The sequence below is a fragment of the Aegilops tauschii genome, chromosome 6, assembly GCF_002575655.3.
Source record: "Aegilops tauschii subsp. strangulata cultivar AL8/78 chromosome 6, Aet v6.0, whole genome shotgun sequence".
NCBI lineage: Eukaryota > Viridiplantae > Streptophyta > Magnoliopsida > Poales > Poaceae > Aegilops > Aegilops tauschii.
This window is the reverse complement of record NC_053040.3, coordinates 161,637,485-161,664,755: the sequence shown is the minus strand read 5'-3', so window position 1 is coordinate 161,664,755 and position 27,271 is coordinate 161,637,485. Positions and strand designations below refer to the sequence as shown.

General features: G+C 42.9%; 1 protein-coding gene across 1 annotated transcript; it reads right to left on the bottom strand.

Moving 5' to 3' along the window:
* Nucleotides 1–275: 275 nt before the first annotated feature.
* Nucleotides 276–12,090, bottom strand: LOC109769874 (autophagy-related protein 2-like). The gene is made up of 13 exons (XM_040392283.3): nucleotides 11,662–12,090; nucleotides 9,870–10,918; nucleotides 8,958–9,106; nucleotides 7,930–8,183; nucleotides 4,625–7,720; nucleotides 4,429–4,538; nucleotides 3,443–3,635; nucleotides 3,089–3,202; nucleotides 2,905–3,012; nucleotides 2,399–2,531; nucleotides 2,088–2,290; nucleotides 1,636–1,833; nucleotides 276–838 (listed from the first exon to the last, which is right to left on the bottom strand). Exons 1-13 carry the CDS (start codon nucleotides 11,833–11,835, stop codon nucleotides 833–835), a joined length of 5,787 nt encoding a protein of 1,928 aa, XP_040248217.2. The 5' UTR covers nucleotides 11,836–12,090; the 3' UTR covers nucleotides 276–832.
* Between the last annotated feature and the right edge of the window lie 15,181 nt (nucleotides 12,091–27,271).

The following is a 27,271-nucleotide window of genomic DNA, read 5'->3' as shown; positions in this document are numbered from 1 at the left end:
AATGTGCTAATATTTCCAACATAATGTACTGTTGTGATTGAAGACGACTAGATAAGTTTTTTGAAAATAATAATAATAATACATGGCACACCGAATGTGAAGGGGACCTGTCACGCCCGCATAACACAGGCTACTTCCACCGCGACAGATGCAGGTGGACGCGTCCGCAAGACCTGTTTTTAATTAGCACGCGATTAAAGCAGCAGCGATCATTTCATCTTCTGCAACGTCCGCACAGAAGTTGTCTGGACACACAAACCTGTTAACATTTACAATTAAGAGGCAAGGCAACTTATTATCACTGCTTTAGCAAGCCGAAAACCATAGCCCCAACAGAAACAGAAGAGATATTTACAAAAGTGTCAAAAACAGAAGAGACATATTTACATCCGCACAACTAAGGAAGAGCCAAACTATGTACAATCGAAATGGAGGCGGAAGAGTTTATCTCCTCTCTCTGGTGATTGCCTAAGCAAGGAGTTTACAAAACTTGCACCAGGGGTGGAAAAGGCGCCATGAATTACAGCTGTGGGGTGTGCTAACTTTACAGACTGTACAAGGCTTACGCCGTATATGATCTAATCTTTCCTACAAAATGTACACCTCTATAATCTCCATCAAGAACAAGGAAAATGATGCTGGTTCTCAAGGGTACGATTCCTAGCTGTGCAGAATTCACTTCTCCTATACAAGTTTGCTCGTCGTTTGGTGAGATTGAGCAGGGGTGCTGCTTGACCACTTCTTCCAGGGAGAGACACGACGGAATGTCGATGAAGTCTACAGTTGAGAAGGCCCCAGGTACTTGTACATAGATTCTTTCTTGCGTCTAGGATCAAGGCTGTTAATGTGGAAACAAATCCAGTGAACAAATAGATGATATCGGTATGTTATTAACAATATAAATGTGGTGACAGCATGGTTGAAATATATCAATCCTTCACAATTCATTGACCTCGGCTTCACTAATGCACTATCTCACAATACCCAGTTGCCCTTTTATTAATTATACTGAATCCAGCAAGACAATTACTTTGCAAGACCCTGCGCAGCCATAAAGCTAGAAGTTCCTTAGATAAATAAGCATTTCTCATGATCCGAGTATCTTGTGATCTCCTGGTTATTATATAATCAAACTGTTCTTATTAAAACATAATTTGTCCAGAGGAATAATTTAATATTGCAAAAGGTGAAATCAGAAGATAACTCATGTCACACTGGTCCTGTCTTGTTTTATTCATTGGTCTCTGAACTGTCATCTTTGTTACTTTCTGGGCCAAACTAATGAACAGAAGATACATGCATAAATGCAAGTTGGCTTCTAGAGTAACAGTTCTCCATATACTGCAGGGTTTGTTTTGACAATAAATTGGTGTATATTTACAAAAAATACAAATATTGAAGTGCCAAATAAGACACAAAATACAGATCCTTATGTGCTGTTTCAAATCTTGACTGGGTAATGATTGACATGTGATTAGAACTGGGTAACTGACCTATAACTTATAGTGATACTAGCAAAGGAATCAAGAGTGGGTTGTTCAGAGACCAAACAAAATAGTCTGATGTGACGACATGTCAGTAACCCTATATATGCGCACAGCTTTCGCCAATATTTGAGAATGAGCGAAAACTCACCTGTTCCTTATACCAAGAAGTGCATAATGTACAGCACGGGCAGTTTGCAGATACTGGAGCTACTACAGCAGCTGGAGCTCCACAAATTGCAGTAGTCAGTGCTGATCCGGCACCAGCCCCGCGATTATACACGTTAATAGGGTTCCCAATCAAAGCAGAGGCAGTCCTTCTAAGTCCATCAGTAAAGCTTTCGTAAGCCTGAACAAAGTTCCAGGTTAATATTAAAACACTCGGCACTACCTGTGTACTTTAGGATTCAGGCTAGTACAGTTCAGAGACTCAGGTGAAGCAATTTCAAGGTCTTATCAAGAGACTTTATAAAGTGACGCAAAATTAAACTCCAAATCACGGAAAATTAGCAAAGCCCTGAATCCAACTTCATGAGGAGTCAATTTTCATGTTATTCCAGAACAAGAGATATTTGTATCATGCAATTCAAAGGAATTGAATACCTGCTTTATTCCTTGTGTCGCATTTTCGGGTTGGTTTGCCCTTACGTTATCTTTGTTTCTTTTAGCTTCACACACGGCTAAAGGTGGTGGAAGAGCTGCAAGGGCATGTTCTGCCTTCAGCAGCATATCATGAGCTCCCGCTGCCAAATGGACACCAAGCCCTACGGCTTCAATGGAAACACTTCTGATAAAGGCAACAGCACCTGCCAGACAGAATGCCAGAATCATCATTGATACATATAATCAAGTATTTAAAACACACCACATATGAACTTCAACATGTATTTAAGCAATGTATCTATGTAGCTTACCTCTTTGCATTCCCTTGACCAACTTCCGGTCTTTCTTGTAACTTTCGATGGGTAAAGATATCAATTTCTTAGTGCCTGAAACAACGGCACTGACTGATTTTAAAGGAGGAAGCCCTTTTAACAATTTATGGACCTACACAAACATAACACATTGTCAGTTCTTTTACAAATGACATGTGTTTAGACGAGTGATAGAGAAAAAAAAGTTCTTTTGTTAACACATATTTTCTCCTTATTTTGCACACCTGTGTATAGTATACCTACATATGGAGCTGCACATATTTCAAACTCTATTTCTCTCATAATATTTTCCCATGTTAAGTTTGTACTCCCTCCGTCCCGAAATACTTGTCGGAGAAATGCATAAAAATGGATGTATCTAGAACTAAAATATGTCTAGATACATCCATTCCTCCGACAAGTATTTCCGGACGGAGGGAGTATATGTTTGCGTACGCAATAGCAAGCATGTCTAAATGTACAGATGAGCATGGGGAGATCATAACCTGATTTTTAGATATGTCCTCCAACCACTCTGCACCAATTGTTTCACAAATACTATTCCACCCATACACCCCCATTGCAGAAACATGTTTAAGCTTCAAATCGATTCCCTGCAGAAGAAACTTCATTAGGATTGCCTATCAACAGATTGATTGCTTCTAGAGTATTTTTTCAACAACAGTTTACCTTCAACGGAAGGATGTTGAGAAGTTCTGCATAATTTCCTTTGCCTAGTGCAACAGGATCAAACTGACGAGGGATATAGTTGATGTGCAGAACAATAGGCTTGACATCAAATTTCTGGCATCAGAGAAAGAAAAAAAAATCATATCGCAGTGATTCCTACTAAACATAAAGAACCCTGCTGCCTACCAGTAAAAATATGTTCTGCTACACGTGCAGATTTTTTTTCGCAAGATTACACGTGCAGAATTATTAGTCATGTTTAGTTAGTGCAAAAAGTTCTTATGTAAACCATATCAAGTCCGGTGAATGACAAACAAAAATCAAGAGGATATTTTATTTTAGTCTCCATAGTACCTGAAAGAACGGAAGTAATGCCTCATCCAGAACTGTATTGCTTCCATAGGTTGTGCTCTCTATATGAACAATATCATTTTTGCAAGTCAAATGAGAGCTGTTGTCACAAGAGTCATTCTGAAAGAAACACATGAGGAACTTAAGCTGCCCTTGATCAAGATGCAATTGAAGAGGCAAAATCTCAAGGCACAATCTGGAAAGGTTAGGTGCAAGAGAAGATGGTCAGTCATCATACTGGGTGCGCATGTAAGGTGTTGGAAGGAAGCAATGGGTAACAGCCAGCACTTAATTCAATGATACTTGGGAATTATAGCTCAGCATTTAAATACGACACATACACAAAATTAGTGTTAACGACTAAGGCCAACAGCAACAGTCTTGTCACCAACAACCATATAGGCATGAATTTCGAATTCAGATATGCCATCACAAATGTGTTTTGCGTAAAAAACTCAATATTGTTAAAGCAACCTAAAGCCTGCCATCGCGCTAACTTTGGACCTTATGGTGTAATTGAGATGTCCACATTACATACAAAATATTAGTTCATAAATTTCCATAACTACACGCATGAAGCAACCTCAATACTGGATTGTACAAAAAAAAAAGACACCAGATTAGATCCATTTACTAAATAAAGTGTGTCTCTACTACTCCCTCTGTCCTAAAATAAGTGTCTCAACTTTAGTACAACTTTGTAAGACACTTATTTTGGGATGGAGGGAGTATTTAGCTGTGAGACTCACCATCCTCCATTTTTAGCCAATTCTGTTAGGACTTGTTCTAGTAATGATCCGCAACTAGTACATAAGTTCTTTATAGGTCAGCAAATGTGGATGATATAGATGAGGTATCCTTACAGTACTGTGTATTCTTTAACCATTTGAATCTATTAAGTATAGAGCAAACTTTCAAAGCCTTCACGGTTAACATAAGCAAGAAAATTAATTCACTGCATACGTAATGTAACACAATCCTGCATTTACCTGTAATCTTCCAAAGGAGTCTGTGGCTCGGGCTTTACAGACTCCAGTTCTAACGTGAATGCACTAGAACAAGATTCTCTTGGGTAATCTGAGTCGTAGCAGCCAAGAACCTTTTAGAAGGACCAGAAGAGTTAAAACCATTAGCCCAGTGATAAAAGCAGATGCTTTACGTAGTTTTAGCCACAAAAAGACGTACCATTTTCCATGGAGCATCCACCCTTTGATCACAAAGATTTATGTCCCGTGCAGAGATAGATAGCTTAGAAACAGAAACACCCCCATCTGGATACATATCAAACTGTACACCAAGCCCCGAGATAAGAAATTCTAAGGAAGAGCTCATATCCCTTCCACTTGAGGATGAGAAGTTATTTACATCTTTGTGAGCTAATGACCAGTCATCTCCAGCATACATTCGCCAATTGACATTTACATCATGAATTATAACCTTTCCTTTCAAATAACAAGATTCCTCATAATTCAAGCTGCAAACAGTAGGCTTCCCTTCTTGGCCGGCCACATGCCCTCCTTGTGGGTTGTTCCTTTCCGGAACATGACTCTCAACTATTGTCAAGGGAATACTGTTATACCATCCACCATCTTCAAACTCCATGGTTTTGTAAGCATCATCACCAGATATACATTGATATCCTACATTACATAGAGTTGACGATGATGTGTCAGGCATATAATAAGAGTCAATAATTTGTTCATGACAGGAGTCCTGTTCCAATGGTATTTCAGTAGTATTGATTTTTGGAGTAGCTAATGATGATCCAAACAAAATGTGTGAAACACTGACGTCAGTTGCCCCAGGGGTGGGCGACTCAGGCTCAACATCCATTCCGTTGCTACTTGGTGAGTTGTGACAATTTCTGCTAGAAAAATTGTAGGCTTTGTAGTCCTGGTCTGTGTAAAAAGCATTCTCAATTATATCATCAAGTAATCCATCTGACAAGCACTCTCCAGAATATGCCAAGTTGTCAATGCTGCTCTCTGACTTGTCTGATGCATCACTGGCCATATTATGGTTGTTTGCTTGCTGGACACTATTCCACCTAGATTGTAGATGAACTAAAGCATCACGCATGTCTGGAGCATATAGCTTCTGGAGTTGGGAACACAAGCAAATAAGACCATGTGTTGTATCACGACATGTACCAATATCAAATTGTGAATTTGACATTTCAAGCTTCCAAAAGGAAGTGTCAATTCTTAGAGCAGCTTCAATGAACGTGTCACGGGCAATCTTAGTGTAACCCATTTTATGAAGATAATCAACACCATAACCGCAAGTGGCATTTTTGGAACCAAATGATTCACAGATGAAAAGCCCGAGATCTCGCAGCTGGATATCAAAATCTGTAGCTGCAGAATCTGGTGCAGATATACTGTGAAGTTTAAATGATGATGCAGCTAAAATGCATGAAAAAGACTTGCAATCAGGAGCTTCAGCGCTGAAGGTGGAATTTTTTACATGAGATTCATAGCTCACAGCAACATCAACCAACTCAAGAAAAAAAGATGACCGGTCACCAGGACATGAATTATCCTCTGTTCTGCTGTTATTGGACTGTTCAGTTTCGTGTGAACCTGCATTAAACAGCAGGCACATTGCAGTGATCCAATCCATGCGTCCACCAGGTGCCACAATTGTCCCAGAACGAAAATTGACAGAAGTATAGTTCTCTTGTAGATTTGGGTTCCTGATGTGGGTCACAGAACAGCCAGAAGTTCCAAAAGATAGTGCATTGTTTCCTTCGCCATCACCTCGCATGTTAGCAGAGTCCTTACAGACAACTAGGAGAAAAACTTTGCTTTCGGCATAGGCTTTATCATTTGTACCAGTAATAGAACCCCAAAGCTCACCTTCACCATGGTTCACCCAAAGAAAACTGGCATTATTGATTCCGCCTACATTAGAAAAGGAGCACAGGGAAATTTTTGAAATGGACAGCTTAAAACAATTCCAGGAACCTTCTAGTTCTGTCTGCAGCAAAGGACCAACTACCACAGTTTCATTTAATTCAGTACAAATATCCAAAAAGCTGCATTCAAAAGTGATAGCTGACTGGATGGCGACATCATTGATAGGCATAGATTTGTCCCTTCCACTTTCAGAGCTGCTCGTTGCACCATCAGACAGCCCGCTGAGAATGCAATCTAGTAGCTGATTCAGTAATCCACAATCCTTCTTATTGAGATGAACTGAAACTGAAGAAAGTTTAATATGCAGAAAGCACTCAGTGCTCTGAAGGAGCTCCTGGCGTATACTATAACTCGACTTCTCGAGATCCTGTGAGGTTGTATAAGAGGAAACACCAACAAAATTGCCCCTTTCTCCCTGAGTAATCTTTTGGTCATGAAGGTTTGGCAAACTCCAAGCTTTACTAACCATCTCAGGGCCAGTTACAGGGTATTTTCTCCAGATCATTGTAATACTAGAGTCGCCACAGTTGTAACTAGTGACTGAGATAATCTTCAGAGCAAAAAAAGTTTGCCTACTCAAAGAATGGCTTCTGTCATCCAATTCATAGCTCATCGGTCTAAGCAAATAGATGTCGAAGTTCCCAGCAGCCAAATGGAGTGAGGTAGATGGTATGCCGGAATGAGCATCATTAGGCCTTTCCTTTCGGAATGGAGACGAAGCTTCCCCTGAGTCCAGAGATGTTGTGCGGTCAATGACAAGGAATGTATCCAGGATGGATGGGCGGCTTAAATCCCATGGGGACTCAGTAGGAAAGCAAATGATGATTCTTGAAGGTGAGAGAGCCATCTGAACCTTTAGACTCCCACTTGGTGAAATATTAGTTTTGGTAGTCAACTTACTGTTTTCTGTATCACCACGCATATCGAGTTTATGCTCTCCGCGCACCACATCAGACTCAATTTTACTGATAAAATTCAGTAGCATGTGTACTGTATGGAAATGCACCCACCAAACTAGTGGAGCCAAACAGATTGACAGTGAAGTTGAACTTACTGAGTTGCCACCTCGATCTGTGCTACTAACATCATAATGGAATGTGGAATCACCAAATGTTTTAAGCAATTCAACCTTAGCTACTTTATTACTTGAATTGTTTGAAGAGTATCCAGATGACTCTACCCAGTAATCTTGAGCAGCAAACAGGAATGAAGGGAGAGCAGCTTGAACTTCATGACAATAATCACTATTTAAGAAAGGAGCACTAACGGGTGTGTGATCTGAATCATGCTTTTCAGTTCTGTAGTATTCATCGACCCTCATGTGGCCAATCGATGCTCTCAACCTCAAGTTTTTCGGATATGTCTGCAGATATGAAGAAAAATATTTATTATCAAGCTTCATGACACTTCAAATGATGTACTCCCTCTGTCCGAAAAAGCTTGTCCCTCAAATGGATGTATCTAGCACCAAGTTAGTGCTAGATACATCCATTTGAGAAACAAGCTTGGGACAAGCTTTCTCAGACGGAGGGAGTATTAACTAAGGACAATGCTGTTGGTGGCAGACCATACCTCAAGGTCAAGATGGATGTTATGACACTTGTATTCAAGATGATGCATACTTAAACTGGAAGCAGTAGCAGGAGATATCATCGATCGCTCAAAATGAGCAGGAGAAAGGCAGCTTGAAAACATTTCCGAACTTCTCATATCTTTGACGAGACTCAGAGGAATACTGGAACTGCCAGTATCCATTTCATCACTGAACAAAAGAATAATGCCTATCTGAGCAATGGAAGCCCGTAAGGTTTTCTCAATCAGTGTTTCTGTTAGGAAAAAAAGACTAAAGTAATGCCATGATACACATATATAAAAGTTAAATGGACAAAAAGTAAAGCACTACAGCCACTTGGTTTAACACCAGAAATTGCAACATTAGCCACCGTGGAAAGAGAATTGAAGGAAGCTGTTTCTTATTCATGAATCACAAGTATGGATATCAGAAGGAGGTGATCTTAGAGTTGTCTAACAGGTCTGCTGTTGATCATAAGCCAGCATAAACTCGAGATCTGAGAGTAGTTGGGTTTTCGGCAAATTCCAATGTTAAAGTTCGTTCAGTTTGGTACTTGCTCAAATTTTGGTTTTCAGTTAGTAGGGCAGAGACAAAACTAACAAACCAGATGTCCCAGTTAATTAAAAAATACTGTTACGAAACAGCACCATCATATTACTCAGGGGTCAGCAATATGTCCCATCATCATATCTATTCAGATGCTAGCAGGTATGATATTTCTTATTCTCACCAAAAAAGCAAAGGCATAATATTTTTTCTTGGAAGTGTGGAACACAATCCAACTAAATATGGATGGTGTTCAATAAAATCAAGAGTAAAAGCAAATGGTAGCTGAAGGAGCAAAGTTAATACTGCTGTAGTAGATAACTCCATCCGCAAGAAAGAGTATCACTAATTGATAACTAAGTAGAATAGAGAGCATAAATTGATAACAATGTAAGTATTTCATGCTTCATGCAGGTAGAGTGGATAATATGTCTAACCAACAGAAAACTGAAAAGATGTACAGCAAAGTACAAACAGATACCTTTAGGGACTTGATCGAATCCAGAAGCTAATGCGGATGCAAAAGTAATTGCGTTGAATACCGAACACGTCCAGTCCCATATGCCACTATTCCCTAAATTAGTATGAGAGCTCCTCAGTTCCTCAAAGCATTCAAAGAACTGACTGATGCTGTCAAAGATGGAGAACAAGAAGTTAGTAATAGAATTAGGCCAGTGTAAATATATTCTTTTTTCTCAAGTGACCTGCTTCACTTAAGAAATGTAAAAGCAATGAAACTCAACAAGAGATAAATTCTTACAAGAACTTCAACAAAGATAAAAACATGGAAAACTTACAATAAATTCAAATAAGATTGGTGTATTTGGCCATTAAATCCCAGGCTGCATACTAAAGATGCAGATAAACATTCTAACAACTCATGCCCGATGCTGCTCGGTAAGTTGGGATGTTCATAAAACAAGACATTTCAGAGACAGTTGAAGAACTATCGCAAGAGGGCAAGAGCAACAAGTACACAAAGGCAATGGCCACTCAAAGAAAAGTAGTGAAAGAAGAAACTGGCCATAAACCCCCAATGCATGCACAACACAGTGAGAAACTAGGGACCAATAATTCGTAAAACCATTTGATTAAGCAGTTATTTTTAAAATTTTGTTTGAGAACAAAGGGAGCAGCCCTTCTAATTTCTATTATCAGAAACCAGCATTCAGTTCAGTTACAAAGTTTATGAAGAATGATATAGAAATAAAAGCAATGTGACATAGAAACAGCATATTTTTATCTATTCTGCAATGATATAACAGGTATGTAAAAAATATACTAGAGAAATGTTTATAAGAGATTAATAATGTGACCTGACGCAAATAAGACAGATACATAGGTAAAACGACTGACAAAAACCATTGAAGAAACATTAAACAAAGAAACAAACCTTTCGTCACAATCTGAATCAAATTCACCTTGGTCACTGTGGACAACAAGATCCGGAACCCAGTCTTGAATCACATGTGCCTTGTTGAGGAAACCATCCTGAAAATTGTCTTGCCTGCTTCGAGAAAATGCTCTCTGTGACAAACCTTCCCCGCTAGCTATCGCAGAGGCTGAACCTGATTTCGAAGAGCTTGATGTGGATGCACATAAGGAAGCTCTGGAGGCGTTCATAGACATATCTGCAGTACTATGTACACAATTATGTTCATCTGCCGAGTTCCTACAAAGAGAATCATATACATCCATGAACCATTGGATACTGCTCATCTGTAACTGCAATTCTAATGAATCAACAGATATGTCTGCATCAACTTTTTGAAAGTTTAAGCATCCACTATTCCATGGGATGCTTAAGTTCAATGTTCCTGAGAATCCACCAATGGGACCTGTCAAGACCGCAGTAGTACTATGATATGATGAAATGTCAGCTGTTCCTCTATCCAGATCGTTCTGAAGATTTGCATCAACATCATCCATCTTCAAAAACTCAATGACCGCCTCTTGGAATGTTACCAAGTTATTCAATTTGACCGGACCGTCTGTTGAAAGATTAGTTCCACACTGTATCTCTTTAGTTCGGAAAACTAGCGACCGATTAAATTCCAAGGCCCTTTTATCCAAAATGCTTTGAGGATCAAATACTACATATGTATTTTTCAACTTGATATTAAATCTTGTAAGAAACTGCTTGATGGCGTTGGCTATTCTCTTCACACCATCATCCACATCTCGAGATGCAGAAGTAGAGCAGGGATTACTATCAGGTTCATTCCTCTTGGTCTCAGCCGATCTCACCTCTGTATCAGTATTACCACCAGAAACAGAGCACTCAGTATCTACAGGTGGGGCTTCACTAGCAACAGATGGTGCAAGTACAAACTCCAACCCTTCCACTATGATCTCAATCTTCCAACTCCTTAACTGTAAAGGTAATTTAACTAGCAGGGATTTTATAGATCCTTCTTTAACTGTGATAGGAGATCCTGATAACTGAAATAGAAAATAAAGTTAGCCACAAAATACGTAAAGAGAAGAGTGTAAACAGAAAGTTAACAGTCAATCTAACAGACTACAAGTTGGCAGCATAACTTAGAATTCAACAAGTACGAGTGATCAAATGTACTCCCTCCGTTCCAAAATAGATGACCCAACTTTATACTAACTTTAGTATAAAGTTGGGTCATCTATTTTGGAACTGAGGGAGTAGCATATAGGCAGTGGTGTTATGCTTGTGAACTACAGCAGGTGGAGAATGCAAGTTTGTCACTGGGGCAAGAGCACACGCATAAGATAGTATGTCCGGTATTAAGTGCCACAGCAAGTCAGGTTTGAAGGACAAAATTAAACGCCACGGAATGCAGCTCGGTCAGAGCAAATGCGACATATTTCAAGTTAGTCCGACTCCCAGAACTAACACTCTTTTTTAGACAATGGAAGATTTTATTACCCCCGGCCTCTGCATCATAGTATATGCAAATATTGCAGCCTAATTATTACAACGTTTATTACAAAGTTACAAAACATCGTAGACTTGTAGCCAATTCTTCACCCTAGCACTGAAATCCCCATAGCCTAGCCCGACATTCCAACAACAACAAAATCGAGCCTAACCGATCACACCAACGCCCAATTGCAATCAGAATAACATAAAGCCAAATTCATCCACCAAGCAAAGGCGCGTCTAATCGAACACGTGCGCGGCAAAGCCCTGACTAAACCCATGCGATGCGCACCTTGGCGTTGATGAAGTCGGCGTTGAGCGCGAGGTCGGAGAGTTGGAGGGTGCCGCGGGTGAGCTGGAGGTCCAACTGGTCGAGGTCGAGGTCGCCCAGGGTGAGGTCCCCGAGCCGCTTCAGGAGCCACCTGCACACCGGCTTCAGCAGCGTCCCCGCCGACAGCCCCCACATCGGCCTCGACCCTCGCCTCCCGGCTCCGCGGCGGCGGCGGACGAAGTAGCCAGGTACTCGTCGTCGCGATGAGGTGGGACGGCAACGGGAACGGGAACGGAAAGGCGGTGGTAGAGACAGATTTTAGAGCCGCGTCGGGTCGGGCTGGAGCATCCGGGGTGTACTCGGGCGAGGAAGTTCGTTTCAGAGAGCACCCGGGGCGACGAAGGACTCTGCGCTGGACGGTGGAGACGGAACCGTGGCCGTCATGGATACAATGTACTGTAGTCTGTAGATAGTTGGTTCAAATACGAACACAAACAAAAACGTACAGGTACTCAAAAAAACGTACGGTACCTCTTAACAATTATTCCTTAAAAAAAAGTCAGATTTTTTTTAACAAGTAAATTGCCAAAAACTACCATAATTCTCACGCCAAATCAGAAAACCATCATTTAGCTAACAGTTTGCAAAAGGCGCTAGTCTTAAGTAGTTTGTTTACCAAAAGCACTGAATGCTCGATTGAACGCGTCTTGACATGAAAAATGACAGGTAGAGCCCGTTGTAAGTGATGGTGGTGGCAACTAATATTCACATTATTAGAATCGACCTTGTGTTGATCTAGAGATCACATGTCATCGTCTATATACCCTTTTTCTCTCGTGCATTCCATCGAACACCTTATGCACACTAACGAAGGCCACCAGCACATTGTGCACCCGCACCATCCTGTGCATGCACCCGTGTGCTCTGAGCCGCCATGCGTGACCGAGCCGCTGGAGTTGACCCCGTCGAGCCGCACGATCTCTAGCGGTCCTCTGCATGCACTTGCATGTCGTGCACCTGTGCCATCCTTTGCATGCACATGCACCATCCTCTACATGCACCCTTGGAGTCGTCCTGAAGCCGCTGGAGTTGACCCCGTCGAGCCGTACGATCTCTAGCAATCCTCCTCGCGAGCCCGTGCTCCGTTGGTTGATCTCGTGCGTCGTCGTTGCCTTGTTTTGCTCCTGCCATGCCCGCGAGCTTTGCATGTCCTCGCTACCTTGCACCGTCTCCGGCTCGCGTTGGATCGTTGCATCATCGCCGACGAGCAGGGCGTCGCGATGGCCAGTGGCTCGTCTTGTGCATGGGAGGCGCATTGGAGGGAGCCAATGGCGTGCAACAACCATGCCATGTGGGTATTTTTTTATTCTTTTTCCTTCACGTGACAACCGTCTGGCGTCCAACATTTGTCTCGGACTCTCGGCTGGCCATTATCTCATGCCACATGGCCCTATTGGATGGGCCACACTGTTAGTTTTCATGTCAAAACATGTTTAGTCGGTGTTTTTTGCAAACTGTTAGAGCATCTACAACAGGCGGGCAACCGTGCGGCACGCTAAATTATTTTTACATCGCCGAAATAGCCTTTTTTATGCGCAGCAGGGCGCTTGCTCCAGCAGGCGCGCTAAATTTACAGCGCGCGCCCAACACAAACAACATTTCTCACTTAAATAGAACCAAGAAGATCAAACACAAAAAAAATCAACAATAAATAGTTCAATTATTATTACAACTTAAATAAATAGTTTATCTTCCAATACAACAAATAGTTCAAACATACAACATCAAACTAGTTTTGTCGCCCATTTCATGCCCACCACTCCTCGAATAGATCCTTTCAAAAATCATCATGCGTTTTGGCACGTCGAATGGCATGATAGGAGGCAATAAATCGGATCACCCTCACAGCCCTCCTCCACACTCGCACGAGACATCCCAACAACTCATACTGAGAATAGTCTAAATCTTGCCCACACTCATTCTCGGTGATCATGTTATGCATGATCACACAAACGTTCATGATGTGCCAAAGGATCTTTTGATCCCAAAATCTAGTCGGTCCTCTCATAATAGCAAATTGGGCTTGCAAAATCCCAAAAGTTCTCTCCACATCTTTCCTAGCCGCCGCCTGAGCATTGTGGAAATCAAGATCTTTCTTACCTTGCGGTGCTGTCAACGGCTTCACAAATGCTTGTCACCTTGGATAGATGCCATCCGCAAGATAGTAGCGGTAGTTGTATCTATGACCATTTGCTACAAACTCCACCGGTGTAGTTTCATCATTTGCAATCGTATTCATGAGTGGTGACCGATTAAGAACGTTGATGGCATTCAAAGATCCGGGCATTTCAAAAAAAGCATGCCAAATCCAAGTCTCCTGATCGGCCACTGCTTCAAGGATTATAGTGGAACCCTTTTTTCTGGTCGTGGAATTGTCCATGCCATGCCTCAGGACGGTTCTTCCAACTTCAATGCATGCAATCTATTGAGCCAAGCATACCTGGGCCCGCGAGCTTTGTTCATCTCCAAAAGCCTTGCGGTGTCTTCAACATTGGGAGCTCTCGAATATTCCTGACCAAACACTTGCACAATTCCGATGAAGCACTTGACACACATGATAGCTTGACTCTCACCCATGGCCAAGTGGTCATCAATGAGATCTGCCGGAATATCGTATGCCAACATACGCAGAGCGGCGGTCACCTTTTGAAAGGTGCTATGCTCGAGTTCTCCGGCGGCATTCCTCCTTTACTAAAAAAACTGATCATGGCTCGCCAGTTTCTCTGCAATGCGTTTGAACAACTCGATGCTCATCATAAAACAACGCCGAAAGTAGGACTCGGGGTATGTGGCATTCCCCGCAAAATAGTTCCTCGTCAATCTGTTGTGGACATCGATCTTATCCCTTCACAATTTCTGACGACCGATAACCGAACCACCGTGCTTCGGCTTTTTTGTTGACGTGCATAGCTAGGATCATTTCGAGGTCTTCCTCCTCTTGAATATCAAATTCTTCGTCCGAAGAATCGTAGGACGAAGTCATCTACAATATCGAATTTAAACTAGTTTAAAACTACAAACAACATGCACCAAATTCATCTACAAAATATTGAAAGTGCGTTAAGTCGACTAGAGGGGGGATGAATAGGCGATTTTTATGAGTCCTTCACTGAGAAATTTCAGGGTGAGGAAATTTCTAAGCGAAGAACTACTTGCAGCGGAATAAGTACTCAGATGAAGACATAACATAACATAAGCACAGTCATCATGATGAAATGAAAACAAGCACAGAGTATAGAAAGCGTAAACACAGGATTAACAAGATGAAGACAAACAGACTGAAGAAATTCAACTGAGGTGAAAGAACATGCGGTGCCCCCATGTTTGGTTTTGGTAATTGATGACAATCCCTATGGACTAATGGTTGCCTTGAGTTATATTTGAAGGTTTTGTCCATAGGCTTTTCTTGGAATACATGTGTTGGTTTCAAGGAGAGTTTGTGTCAACCAAGGTGCTATTCAAGGAATTACCTAAAGATCGGTCTTGTGAGAGGTTGATCACGACTAAGTCAAAGAGTGAATCAAGTTGATCAACACACAAAGTGTAGAAGATGTACCGAGAGGGATCAAGCGATCCCATGGTATGGTAAGCATTATCAATTACGCTTTGTGTACCAACCCATGGTCTTCGTGAGAGTTCTTTGTGGGGTTAGGTTGCGGTATGCAAGTTCAAGTGATGCATCACGAAGACATCAAGTGCTTGAAGCTTGCCATCCATTGTGGTGACAATGGATTTGTGAAGATGTGCCGAAGAGTGGCTCACCCATAGTGGAGTATGGGGGAGCAACCTACTAGTCTTCACCGAGCCAACGCAATCAAGAAAGGTGGTCCAACTTGAGGAAGTCAAGATCGTCTACATCTAGCTCAAGTGGACTTTGTGCAAGACAAAGGTTTGCCCTTGATAGGTTTTCTATTTTACCGGTCTCATGGTGGTAGTTGGGAGACCGGGTTATAGGATCGATTGCCGTACTATCAAGGGGGGCTCTGGATGAGAAACTTGATAGTATCGTTCATAGAGAGCTCAAACCATTGCATCCTTGCATCATCTTTCTTGGTTCTTGTTTGGTGTTTCTCTTTGTGAGTTTGAGGCATATGGTCATCTTGATGACAAGCTCGAGTTCATCGAAAACGGAGCTCACTCATGCATCTTCTATGATGTTTTCGATGTTGGAGGTTATGCCGGATTTCTCTAATGGAGGGTTCACTCCTTTATATCCTAGGCATACCTCCCCTGCCTCTTCTTACTATAATCATATGAAGAAGTTATGGCTGTTTTGATGCTACTCGTCTTCCTCTATCCAACAAGCTTGAGTTTGCTCAATTCAGAGCTCATATGAAGAAGTTATGGCAGTTCTGGTTTTCTCCCCGCGGTAGTACCGCGGTCGGCAGCGGTAGTACCGCTTGTAGCGTCAAGCGGTAGTACCGCTCTACTACCGCCTCGATTTTGTCTTGCATTTCTCGTGTCGGGTTTCGCGGTAGTTGAGCGGTAGTACAGCTTATAAGCAGTACTACCTCTCCCCTCGAGCGGTAGTACCTCTTATAAGCGGTACTACCTCTCCCCTCGAGCGGTAGTACCTCTTATAAGCGGTACTACCTCTCCCCACGAGCGGTAGTACCTCTTATAAGCGGTACTACCTCTACCCACGAGCGGTAGTACCTCTTATAAGCGGTACTACCTCTCCCCGAGCGGTACTACCTCTCTGGCAGAACTTCAACTCGTGTTTTTCTCTCTCGTTGGGCTGTTTTGACCGTGCTAAGCGGTAGTACCGCTCGTGGAGCGGTAGTACTGCTCTGTGCGGGTTGTGAGCATAACGGTTGGATTTTTTCCCACCTATAAAAGGGGGTCTTCTTCCCCAATGAACCTTATCTCTTGAGCTCGTGTTCTTCCCCCATTGTTGACCTTCTTCGAGCTTGCTATCTCTCAATCCCTCCATGGATTCTTGCTAGTTTTGGGGGGGAAAGAGAGAGGAGATCTAGATCCACATTTCCACCAATCACTTTCTCCTCTAGGTGAGGGGAACCCCTTGGATCTAGATCTTGGACTTCTTGGTGTTCTCCTTCTTGTTCTTCCTCTCATTTTCCTCCCTAGCATTAGTTGCTTCGGCGGGATTTGAGAGAGAAGGACTTGGGCACTCCGTGTGCCCTTGCCATTGCATTTGGTGCATCGGTTTGAGTTCTCCACGGTGATACGTGGAAGTTTCAAGTTGAGAAGCTTATTACTCTTGGGTGCTTGGTACCCTTGAGCTTGTTCCTCTTGGGTGCTTGGGCGCCCTAGACGGTTGGTGGTGTTCGGAGCTCAATCATTGTGGTGTAAAGCTCCGGGCAAGCTTCGGGGTCTCCAATTAGGTTGTGGAGATCGCCCCGAGCAATTTGACGGGTACCGGTGACCGCCCCCAAGGGTTGCCAAAGTGTACGGGTTCGGTGACAGCCCCCAAGGGTCCCTTAGTGGAGTCACGGCATCTTGCATTGTGCGAGGGCGTGAGGAGATTACGGTGGCCCTAGTGGCTTCTTGGGGAGCATTGTGCCTCCACACCGCTCCAAATGGAGATTAGCATCCGCAAGGGTGTGAACTTCGGGATACATCGTCGTCTCTGCGTGCCTCGGTTATCTCTTACCCGAGCCCTTTACTTATGCACTTTACTTTGTGATAGCCATATTGTCTTGTCATATATATTGCTATCACCTAATAGTTTATCTTGCTTAGCATAAGTTGTTGGTGCACATAGGTGAGCCTAGTTGTTGTAGGTTTTGTGCTTGACAAATTAACCGCTAGGTTTATTCCGCATTTGTTCAAGCCTAAACCGTATTTATTTAAAGCTCCTATTCACCCCCCCTCTAGGCGACATCCTCGATCTTTCATGAGGGAATTGAGAAAGTCTTCAGTCAAAGTCCTCAAACAGATATGAACAAGCACACAACACAGTAATGAGGAAATGGAAGGGTTGAGGAAATAGAACCAATCAGCTCGGTGAAGACAATGATTTGGTAGACCAGTTTCAACTGTTGTGAGAGTTGTACGTCTGGTTGGAGCGGCTAGGTATTTAAACCTGAGGACACACAGTCCCGAACACACAGTCCTCACTATATTCTCCTTGAGCTAAGGACACACAGACCTCGCCCAATCACTCGTGGTAAGTCTTCAGGTGACTTCCAAACCTTCACAAACTCGGTCACTCGGCGATCCACAATTTCCTCTTGGATGCTCTAGACCTTGACGCCTAACCGTCTGGAAGATGCACGGTCTTCAAAGGTAACAAACGTCGGATCCACGCAGGATCAATCTCTTCAGTGATGCTCAATCACTTTGGGTTTGTAGGTGTTCGGGTTTGGGTTTTCCTCACTTGATGATTTTCGCTCAAAGTCCTCGGAGGATGGGATGCTCTCAATGACAAGTGTCAGTTTCTCTCGGAGCAGCCAACCAGCTAGTGGTTGTAGGGGGCGGCTATTTATAGCCTAGGGACCAGCCCGGCATGATATGACATAAATGCCCTTCAATGATATGACCGTTAGGTGGATAAGATATTTTAGGACAGCTCGCATAGCACAACAACGGTCGGAAATTTGAGTATCAAATTCCTCAGGGCTATCATGATCCTCACTTGTAGGCAATCCGCACTGGCGAATTCCTAACTCCTCAGTCAGAAAAAATTCCTCAGAGACCAGAAGAACTTCGTCTCTGTCACTGAAGAAATCGACTAAACTGCATGAGATTTCCAATGGCTTCACTCGAAAGGATTGGTAGGTGTAGGATTTTGAAATGAGCATCACTTGAAAACTTTTCCTTAGTATTTCCTCGACCCCCTTTAACAGTACGGTGTTTCCTATGACTCGAGAAAGAAAAAATGAAACTACGAAAACATAAGTCTTCACGCTTCATGTTCCTCGCATGAAATCCAAGTCTTCATGGTCACACCAATTTCTTCACTTTCAAAGTCTTCAGAAAGTCCTCAGAAATCCGAAGTCTTCAGTTGAAGACATTCATTTTTAGGGGTCGACTTTCTCTGTAAATATCAAACTCCTCATAGACTTATAGACATGTGTACACTCACATACGCATTAGTCCCTTAACCTATAAGTCTTCAATACACCAAAATCACTAAGGGGCACTAGAAGCACTTACAATCTCCCCCTTTTTGGTGATTGATGACAATATAGGTTAAGTTTTCAACGGGGATAAACATATTAAGTGTAAATACTAATATTAAGGAATTTGATTGCAAGATATATAAGAACTCCCCCTGAAGATGTGCATAGTGAGGAATTTGCTTTTGAAGCAATGCACATTTGAAGAGTAGAATCATGGAGATCTCCCCCTATATCTTGTAATTCATACACACATTTAACATATGATATGAAGAATTTGAAATGCATGAAGAAATATGGTGACTGATGTGATTCAGCATGCGTGCATTAACATATATGAGGAAATAGCATGCAGAAGAACATAGCAAAAAGTATCAGACCACCATCGGGTTTAAGTTTACAACTCAATCCAATAAAGTCTTCAAAAGAATGAGAGTTGTAACTTAACAGAAAAACGCCCATATATAGAGACCCGCTTGAAGACTGACTCAAATTTCTCCCCCTTTGTCATTGAATGACCAAAAGGGATGAAAAATGAGGACCAACGCCCCCGAAGAATATCATGTTGATGGAGGAGCGCCAGCGTTGTTGGGGTCGGTTGTAGTAGTAGGGCCTGTCGCAGTGTCGTCCAAATCTTCATGCTGTGTCGCGCGATGAAGAATATGAGCTGGTCACCAAGGAAGGAACTTTGACTTTCTTGAATTTCTTCGCTGGTGGTTGAGAACAGTCAAAGTCCTGCTTGAAACCCATTTGCTTCAGATCTTCTTCACCATAAAGATGAGACAGAACAGCCCAGGTGCGATTGAATACTTCATGGTGGTAGAAGTGGTTCTTCTTCACTGCATTGTGTGTAGCAGTCATGTTGTGAAGAATAGAACCAAACTGCCTTTTTACCCATTTATGGTTGCGATCAACCTTCTGGTGAAGACTGAGGAGAAGCTCACGATCAGTCATCACTCTGGGAGCTGTGCCTTGAGGATTTTGCTTTGAGGCATTGGCGGCAGAGTCATGAGTGGCAGAGTCATCATTGGTGGAGTAAGATGCAGCTTTGCGGAACTGACCATCCAATGGACGAATGCCTTCATCAATAACAGCAGTGGCCTTGCCCTTTTCATCAGCTGAGGAAAAAGTCTGCTTAAGGACTTCAATGGGGGGCAAGTAGCTGAGATGATTTTGAAAATCAGCCTTGTAATTGATTCAAGACCTTGATCTGAGGAATCTCATAATCCAGGGAGCGTAAGGCTTCAATTCAAATGGAGATAATGCAACATTGGCCAGAGTCCTCATGAAGAAATCATGGTAGTTGACAGGAACGCCATGAATGATGTTGAATAGCAGATTCTTCATGATACCAACGACCTTTTCTTCATTAGAGTTGTGGCCCTTGATTGGACTCAAAGTCTTGGTCAAGATGCGATAGAGAGTCCGGGGCACATACAGCAATTCCTTCATGAGGAATTTGGTCCTTGGGGCTTGATCGGGCTTCAGCGGCTTCATCAACACTTGCATATAGTGGTCAGTAAGTTCAGGTTCATGATATATACAATGTGCACCTTCAAGGGGTGGACTGACAAGCAGGGCATGAAGCAATTCAGAGCCCGGTGCTTTGAAGTGAGTATTCTCTGTCATCCAATCCAACACCCAAGAGTTCACATCTTCAGCATTTCCGGTGATGTGTAGCGTTGCATAGAACTGAAGAATTAGTTCTTCATTCCAATCACATATATCTGTGCAGAAGTTGAGCAGTCCAACATCGTGAAGAACACTAAGGACTGGCATGAAGCAAGGCAGTGATTCCATGTCCACGTGAGGAATATGCTCATGGTCGAAGACTTTGTCCTTATCAAAAAGCAGTGAAGAATAGAAGTCTGCTTGGCTGGCAGTCTAGAAACGCTTCCTTCTAAGACGAGCAGAGTCATATGGGTTTTAATCGGTGAAGAACACGTGTTCATGGAAGAAGTCATCAGCCTTGAAGTTTTGCTTCTTAGAGAAGGGATTCTTCGGCTTGGGCTGAGGAGTATCAGTCAATTGCATTATAGCCTCAGGAATCACATTCTCAGGAACCATAGGCTGAGGAATTTCAGTTTCTGCTTCAGTTGCAGCCTGGGTCTTCTTTTCTTCAGCAACATTTTCATCAGCACTAGTGGCTGGAATTTCTTCATGGATGGAAAGAGTGGTGTGAGGTTCATCAGAGCCCATTTGTACTTTAGTGTGCACTGGGGACTGAGGGATTTGTTGTAGTGGCGTGAACAAAGGAGAGTTGGGGTGCTGACTTTCCCAAAAGTCATCATTCATCACAGGCGTGGTGCTCCCAATGTCCACGTCTTCATCTTATTCACTTAATTCTTCAATGCCTGCCTCTTCAGCTGTGAACTGAGGCACTGGCGATGAAATAACTGGAGTTGAAGGGATATTTTCCACTTCAATTTCTTCGTCCAACTGCTCTGAAGAAGCAGCAGAAGGAACATCTTCATCAGATCCGCTTGGGATATCATATTCTTCACCAAAAGAAACGAGTTCCTTTGATGGCATGCTTGACACAGGAATAGCATCAATGGGATTCTCAAGTGAGCTTGTCAATATCTTCATGTTCTTCGGTGCTGAAGAATTTGATGAAGCAGATGCTTTCCTCTTCTTCACTGTTGCTCGCTCCGCAGCCTTTATTTTCTTCGCTTCTGATGCAGAAGGAAGAACTGGACTTGGTGTTGGTGCAGGAGGAGCAGAGGAAATTGGTTCATTTTCCTCAGGCACAACTGATGCAGTTGGCCTGGTTTGTTCAGTTTCTTTAGGCGCGGTTGATGCCTCAACTAGCCTGGCTTGATCTTCAGGTGCAACGCTAGTGGTTGCCCTGGCAATTTCATCAGCGGCTGGAATGCAGTCATCAGCCCTGGTACTTTCAGTTTCATCAGCAGCCTGATTTTCATCAGCGGTGCTGGCATGTTCTTCAGTAGGCTGAGCAGAAGCCTCAGCCTGAGGTGTAAGTGCATCTAGTGCCCCTTAGTGATTTTGGTGTATTGAAGACTTATAGGTTAAGGGACTAATGTGTTTATGAGTGTACACAGGTCTATAAGTCTATGAGGAGTTTGATATTTACAGAGAAAGTCGACCTCTAAAAATGAAGTTCTTCGACTGAAGACTTTGGACTTCTGAAGACTTTCTGAAGACTTTGAAAGTGAATAAATTGGTGTGACCTTGAAGACTAGGTATCCATTCGAGGAACTTGAAGCGTCAAGACTTTTGTTTTCGTAGTTTCATTTTATCTTTCTTGAGTCATAGGAAACACCATACTGTTAAAGGGGGTCGAGGAAATACTAAGGAAAAATTTCCAAGTGATGCTCAACTCAAAATCCTACACCTACCAATCCCTTCGAGTGAAGCCATTGGAAATCTCATACAGTTCAGTCATATTCTTCAGTGACAGAGACGAAGTTCTTCTAGTCTCTGAGGAATTTGTTCTGACTGAGGAGTTAGGAATTCGCTAGTGCAGATTGCCTACATAGTGAGGAACATGATAGCCCTGAGTAATTTGATACTCAAATTTCCGACCGTTGCTGTGCCTTGTGCCAGCTGTCCCAAAATATCTACCCACCTAACGGTCATATCATTGAAGGGCATTTATGTCTTATCATGTCAGGCTGCTCCCTAGGCCATAAATAGTCGGCCCTTACAACCACTAGCTGGTTGGCTGCTCCGAGAGAAACTGACACTTATCATTTGAGAGCATCCCATCCTCCGAGGACTTTCAGCGAAAATCATCGAGTGAGGAAAACCCAAACCCAAACACCTACAAACCCAAAGTGATTGAGCATCACTGAAGAGATTGATCCTGCGTGGATCCGATGCTTGTTACCTTTGAAGACTGTGCTTCTTCTAGACGGTTAGGCGTCATGGTCTAGAGCATCCAAGAGGAATTGTGGATCGCCGAGTGACCGAGTTTGTGAAGGTTTGGAAGTCACCTGAAGACTTACCACGAGTGATTGGGTGAGGTCTGTGTGACCTTAGCTCAAGGAGAATACGGTGAGGACCGTGTGTCTGGGACTATGTGTCCTCAGGTTTAAATACCTAGCCGCTCCAACCAGACGTACAACTGAGACAGCAGTTGGAACTGGTCTACCAAATCATTGTCTTCACCAAGCCTACTGGTTCTATTTCCTCAACTCTTTCATTTCCTCATTACTGAGTTGTGTACTTGTTCATATATGTGTTTGAAGACTTTGACTGAAGACTTTCTCAATTTCCCCAGTTCAATTTCTTCAGTCTGTTTGTCTTCATCCTGTGTTATCCTATGTTTACGCTTTCTGTACTCTATGCTGGTCTTCATTTCATCATGATGACCATGCTTGTGTTCTGTTATGTTTACTTTTGAGTACTTATTCCGCTGCAAGTAGTTTTCGCTAAGGAATTTCCTCATCCGCAAATTCCTCAGTGAAGAATTCATAAAAATCGCCTATTCATCCCCCTCTAGTCGATATAACGCACTTTCAATTGGTATCAGAGCAAGGTACTCCCTTGTTCTGTGTGATTTTGGTTTAACCACGTGGAGTTTTAGTTATTCGACTGCAGGTATGATCAAGGTCTCTGCTGGGTGTCCTACCTTCGATGGGACGGACTACCCCTACTGGAAGAATAAGATGCAAATGCATCTTGAGGCAATTGATAACGATCTCTGGTATGTTGTGGAAAATGGTGTTCCCTCAGTCACACCTTCTCTGAATGCTGCTGATGTGAAGAGATTCAAGCAACTCGATTCTCAAGCGAAGAATATCATATGTGGCCATCTGAGCAAAGGACAGTATGGAAGAGTGAGTGCTTTGGAAACTGCTAAGCTTATATGGGATAGGCTATCCAAAGTCAATGAAGGAGTCTCAACACAGCGTGACTCTTGAGTTGATGTTCTTCGCAATCTCTTCAACCGCTTCAAAAGACTCGACAACGAAAATGTTCAACAAACCTTCGATCGCCTCACTGACATCTCAAATGAGCTTCAAGCACTTGGTGCCACTGACATCACCGACCATGAGGTGGTGAAGAAATTGCTGAGATCGCTTGATTCCTCATTTGATACTCTGGCACTGATGATACAAGAGCGTGCTGACTACAAGTCACTTGATCCCGCTGATATCCTCGAGAGGCTAAATACTCATGAGTTCCAGCTTGCTGAAAAGAGAGATCTCTATGGTTCGAGCTATGGCAGATCACGTGCCCTGAAGGCCAAGGCAGTGTCTGAATCTGAAGATGAAGATTCTGGCAGCAGCCTTGGTGATCCTGAAGAACTGAGCCATGAACTAGCACTGCTCGTGAAGAAATTTCAGAAATTCTCAAGACGTGGTCGCTTTGGAAAACCCTCCAGGAGCAATGATTCCTCATCCAGTGACTACAAGAAGAGGCTATGCCACAAATGCAAGAAGCCTGGTCACCACATTCAAGACTGTCCTCAGCGGGAAAAGGAATCAAACAAGAAGAAATACAAGGATTACAGTTCTGATGACGCGAAGAAGAAGAAGAAATCATCAAAATCTTCATCATCAAAATCCTCGAAGTCTTCATCTCACAAGAAGAGCAGCTCCAAGAAGGCTCGAGCATTCATTGGCAAGGAAATGGACTCTGAGGCTGAATCTGAGGAACATGAGGAAGAGGAGGCATCTGAGGAGTCCGAATCTGGTGTGGCGAGTCTAGCTCTCGCTACCGCATTCGTCAGCAAGTCTATCTTCAACTCTGAAGAAAATGACTCCACCAACAAGGCTGATGAAGGCGATGATGACTACGCTCCCACCTATTGCTTCATGGCAAAGGGTGCTAAGGATGATCAACCCAAAGCCAATGAGTGGGTCCTCGATAGTGGATGTACAAATCACATGACTGGTGACAAGAATCTATTGATTGATGCTCCCTTATCTCCATCGCATCTGAAGCATATCATCTTCGCTGACAAAGGCAAAAGTCAGGTATTGGGTCTAGGTAAGGTTGCGATCTCAAAGGATCGACACATGGACAAAGTCATGCTTGTCGAGTCCTTAGGATACAACCTCATGTCTGTCTCAATGCTTTGCGATCTTGATATGGTTGTTGTCTTTGGCAAGTATCATTGTGTTGTGATCATGGAAGCTGACAATTCCAAAGTCTTCGAAGGCTTTAGGAGAGGAGACTTGTATATTGTTGATTTCTCTACAGGACCACAACCAGCCGTATGCCTACTTGCAAAAGCTTCAGAAGGCTGGCTATGGCATCGACGACTTGGTCATGCAGGCATGAGGAATTTGCACACACTTGCAAAGAAGAAGCATGTCGTTGGCATTGAGAATGTCAAATTCCTCAAGGATCACTTATGCGGAGCCTGTGAAGCTGGAAAGATGACCAAGGCCAAGCATCCAGCGAAGACTATCATGACCGCTACTCGACCATTTGAATTGCTTCACATGGATCTCTTTGGTCCTAACATTATTCCGCAGTTTCAAATGATGCATCTCAATATGGCTTTGTTATTGTTGATGATTACTCTCATTACACATGGGTACACATTGTTACTTACAAACATGAAGTGCGGGAAGTCTTCAAACGATTTTCCTCGAGGGCTTCAACCAACTTTGGTGTGAAGATCAAGCACATCAGAAGTGACAATGGAACTGAGTTCAAGAATTCTGGTCTTGATGACTATCTTGATGAACTTGGTATTACTCATGAGTTATCTGCTCCTTATACTCCTCAGCAGAATGGCGTCTTGGAGCGCAAGAACAGGACTCTTGCTGAGATGGCTCGCACTATGCTTGATGAATACAAAACGCCTCGTCGTTTCAGGATTGATGCAATTGATACCGCGTGCCACATCATCAACAGAGTATATCTTCACAAATTCTTCAAGAAGACTGCCTATGAACTCCTCACTGACAAGAAACCCAATGTGAGTTATTTCAAAGTCTTCGGTGCTAAATGTTGGATTAGAGATCCTCATCGCAACTCAAAATTTGCACCAAAAGCACATGAAGGTTTTATGCTTGGTTACGGAAAGGACTCGCACACCTACAGAGTCTTCAACAACGTTCTTCACAAGGTTGTTGAAACTGTAGATGTGCGGTTCGATGAAACTAATGGCTCACAAAGAGAGCACCTACCTTCTGTGATAGATGAACCAGCACCTCAGGAAACTATCAAGTTCAAGGCTAGTGCGGATGTCATTCCTACCGAAGAATCTGCTGAAGAATTCATTCCAGAACGTGAAGAACGTCGAGCTGATGCACCTTAAGAAAATGGTGCTGAAGATAATGGTGCTGAAGATAATGCTGATCAAATTCCTCGACGACAACCCGCTCATCCTCGCGTTGCAAACGAAGTGTGGATTGAGAAAATCATCGATGACATTGAAGCACCAGGTCCTCTCACATGCTCAAGAGCTTCACATTTGTCTAACTTTTCTGGGCACTTTGCTTTTGTCTCTATCACAGAGCCCACTAAGGTAGATGAAGCATTTATGGAGCCTGAGTGGATTCAAGCTATGCAAGAAGAATTACATCAGTTCGAGCTCAACAACGTCTGGGAACTGGTCAAACGTCGAGATCCTCACAAGCATAATATCATTGGCACAAAGTGGATCTACCGCAACAAGCAAGATGAAAATGGCCTTGTGGTGAGGAATAAGGCACGGCTTGTAGCTCAAGGCTACACACAGGTTGAAGGAATTGATTTCGATGAAACTTTTGCACCTGTTGCTAGACTTGAGGCTATACGCATATTACTTGCTTATGCTAACCATCATGATATCACTTTATATCAAATGGATGTGAAAAGTGCATTCCTCAATGGTAAGCTTGAGGAAGAAGTATATGTTGCTCAACCCCCAGGTTTTGAAGATCCAAAGCATCCTGACAAAGTCTTCAGACTCGATAAGGCCCTCTATGGCCTCAAGCAGGCCCCTCGGGCGTGGTATGATACTTTGAAGGAATTCCTCATGAAGAAAGGCTTCAAACCCGGTTCACTTGACCCAACTCTTTTCACTAAGTCTTATGATGGTGAACTGTTTGTGTGCCAAATATATGTTGATGATACTATCTTTGGCTGTATTGACCAACGTTATAGTGATGAATTTGCCTATATGATGAGTGAAGAATATCAAATGTCTATGATGGGAGAATTGAAATTCTTCTTAGGTCTTCAAATTCGTCAACAACACAATGGCATATTCATATCTCAGGAGAAATACCTCAAGGATGTACTGAGGAAATTCGGCATGCAAGATTGCAAAGGGGTCAAAATTCCAATGCCCACAAATGGCCATCTATGCACTGATGAAAATGGTATTGACTTCGATCAAAAGGTATACCGCTCCATGATTGGTTCTTTATTGTACTTATGTGTATCTAGGCCAGATATAATGCTTAGTGTTTGCATGTGTGCCCGATTTCAAGCTACACCGAAGGAATCACACCATAAGGCTGTGAAGCATATTCTTCGATATCTAGCTCACACACCAAGACTTGGATTATGGTACCCCAAGG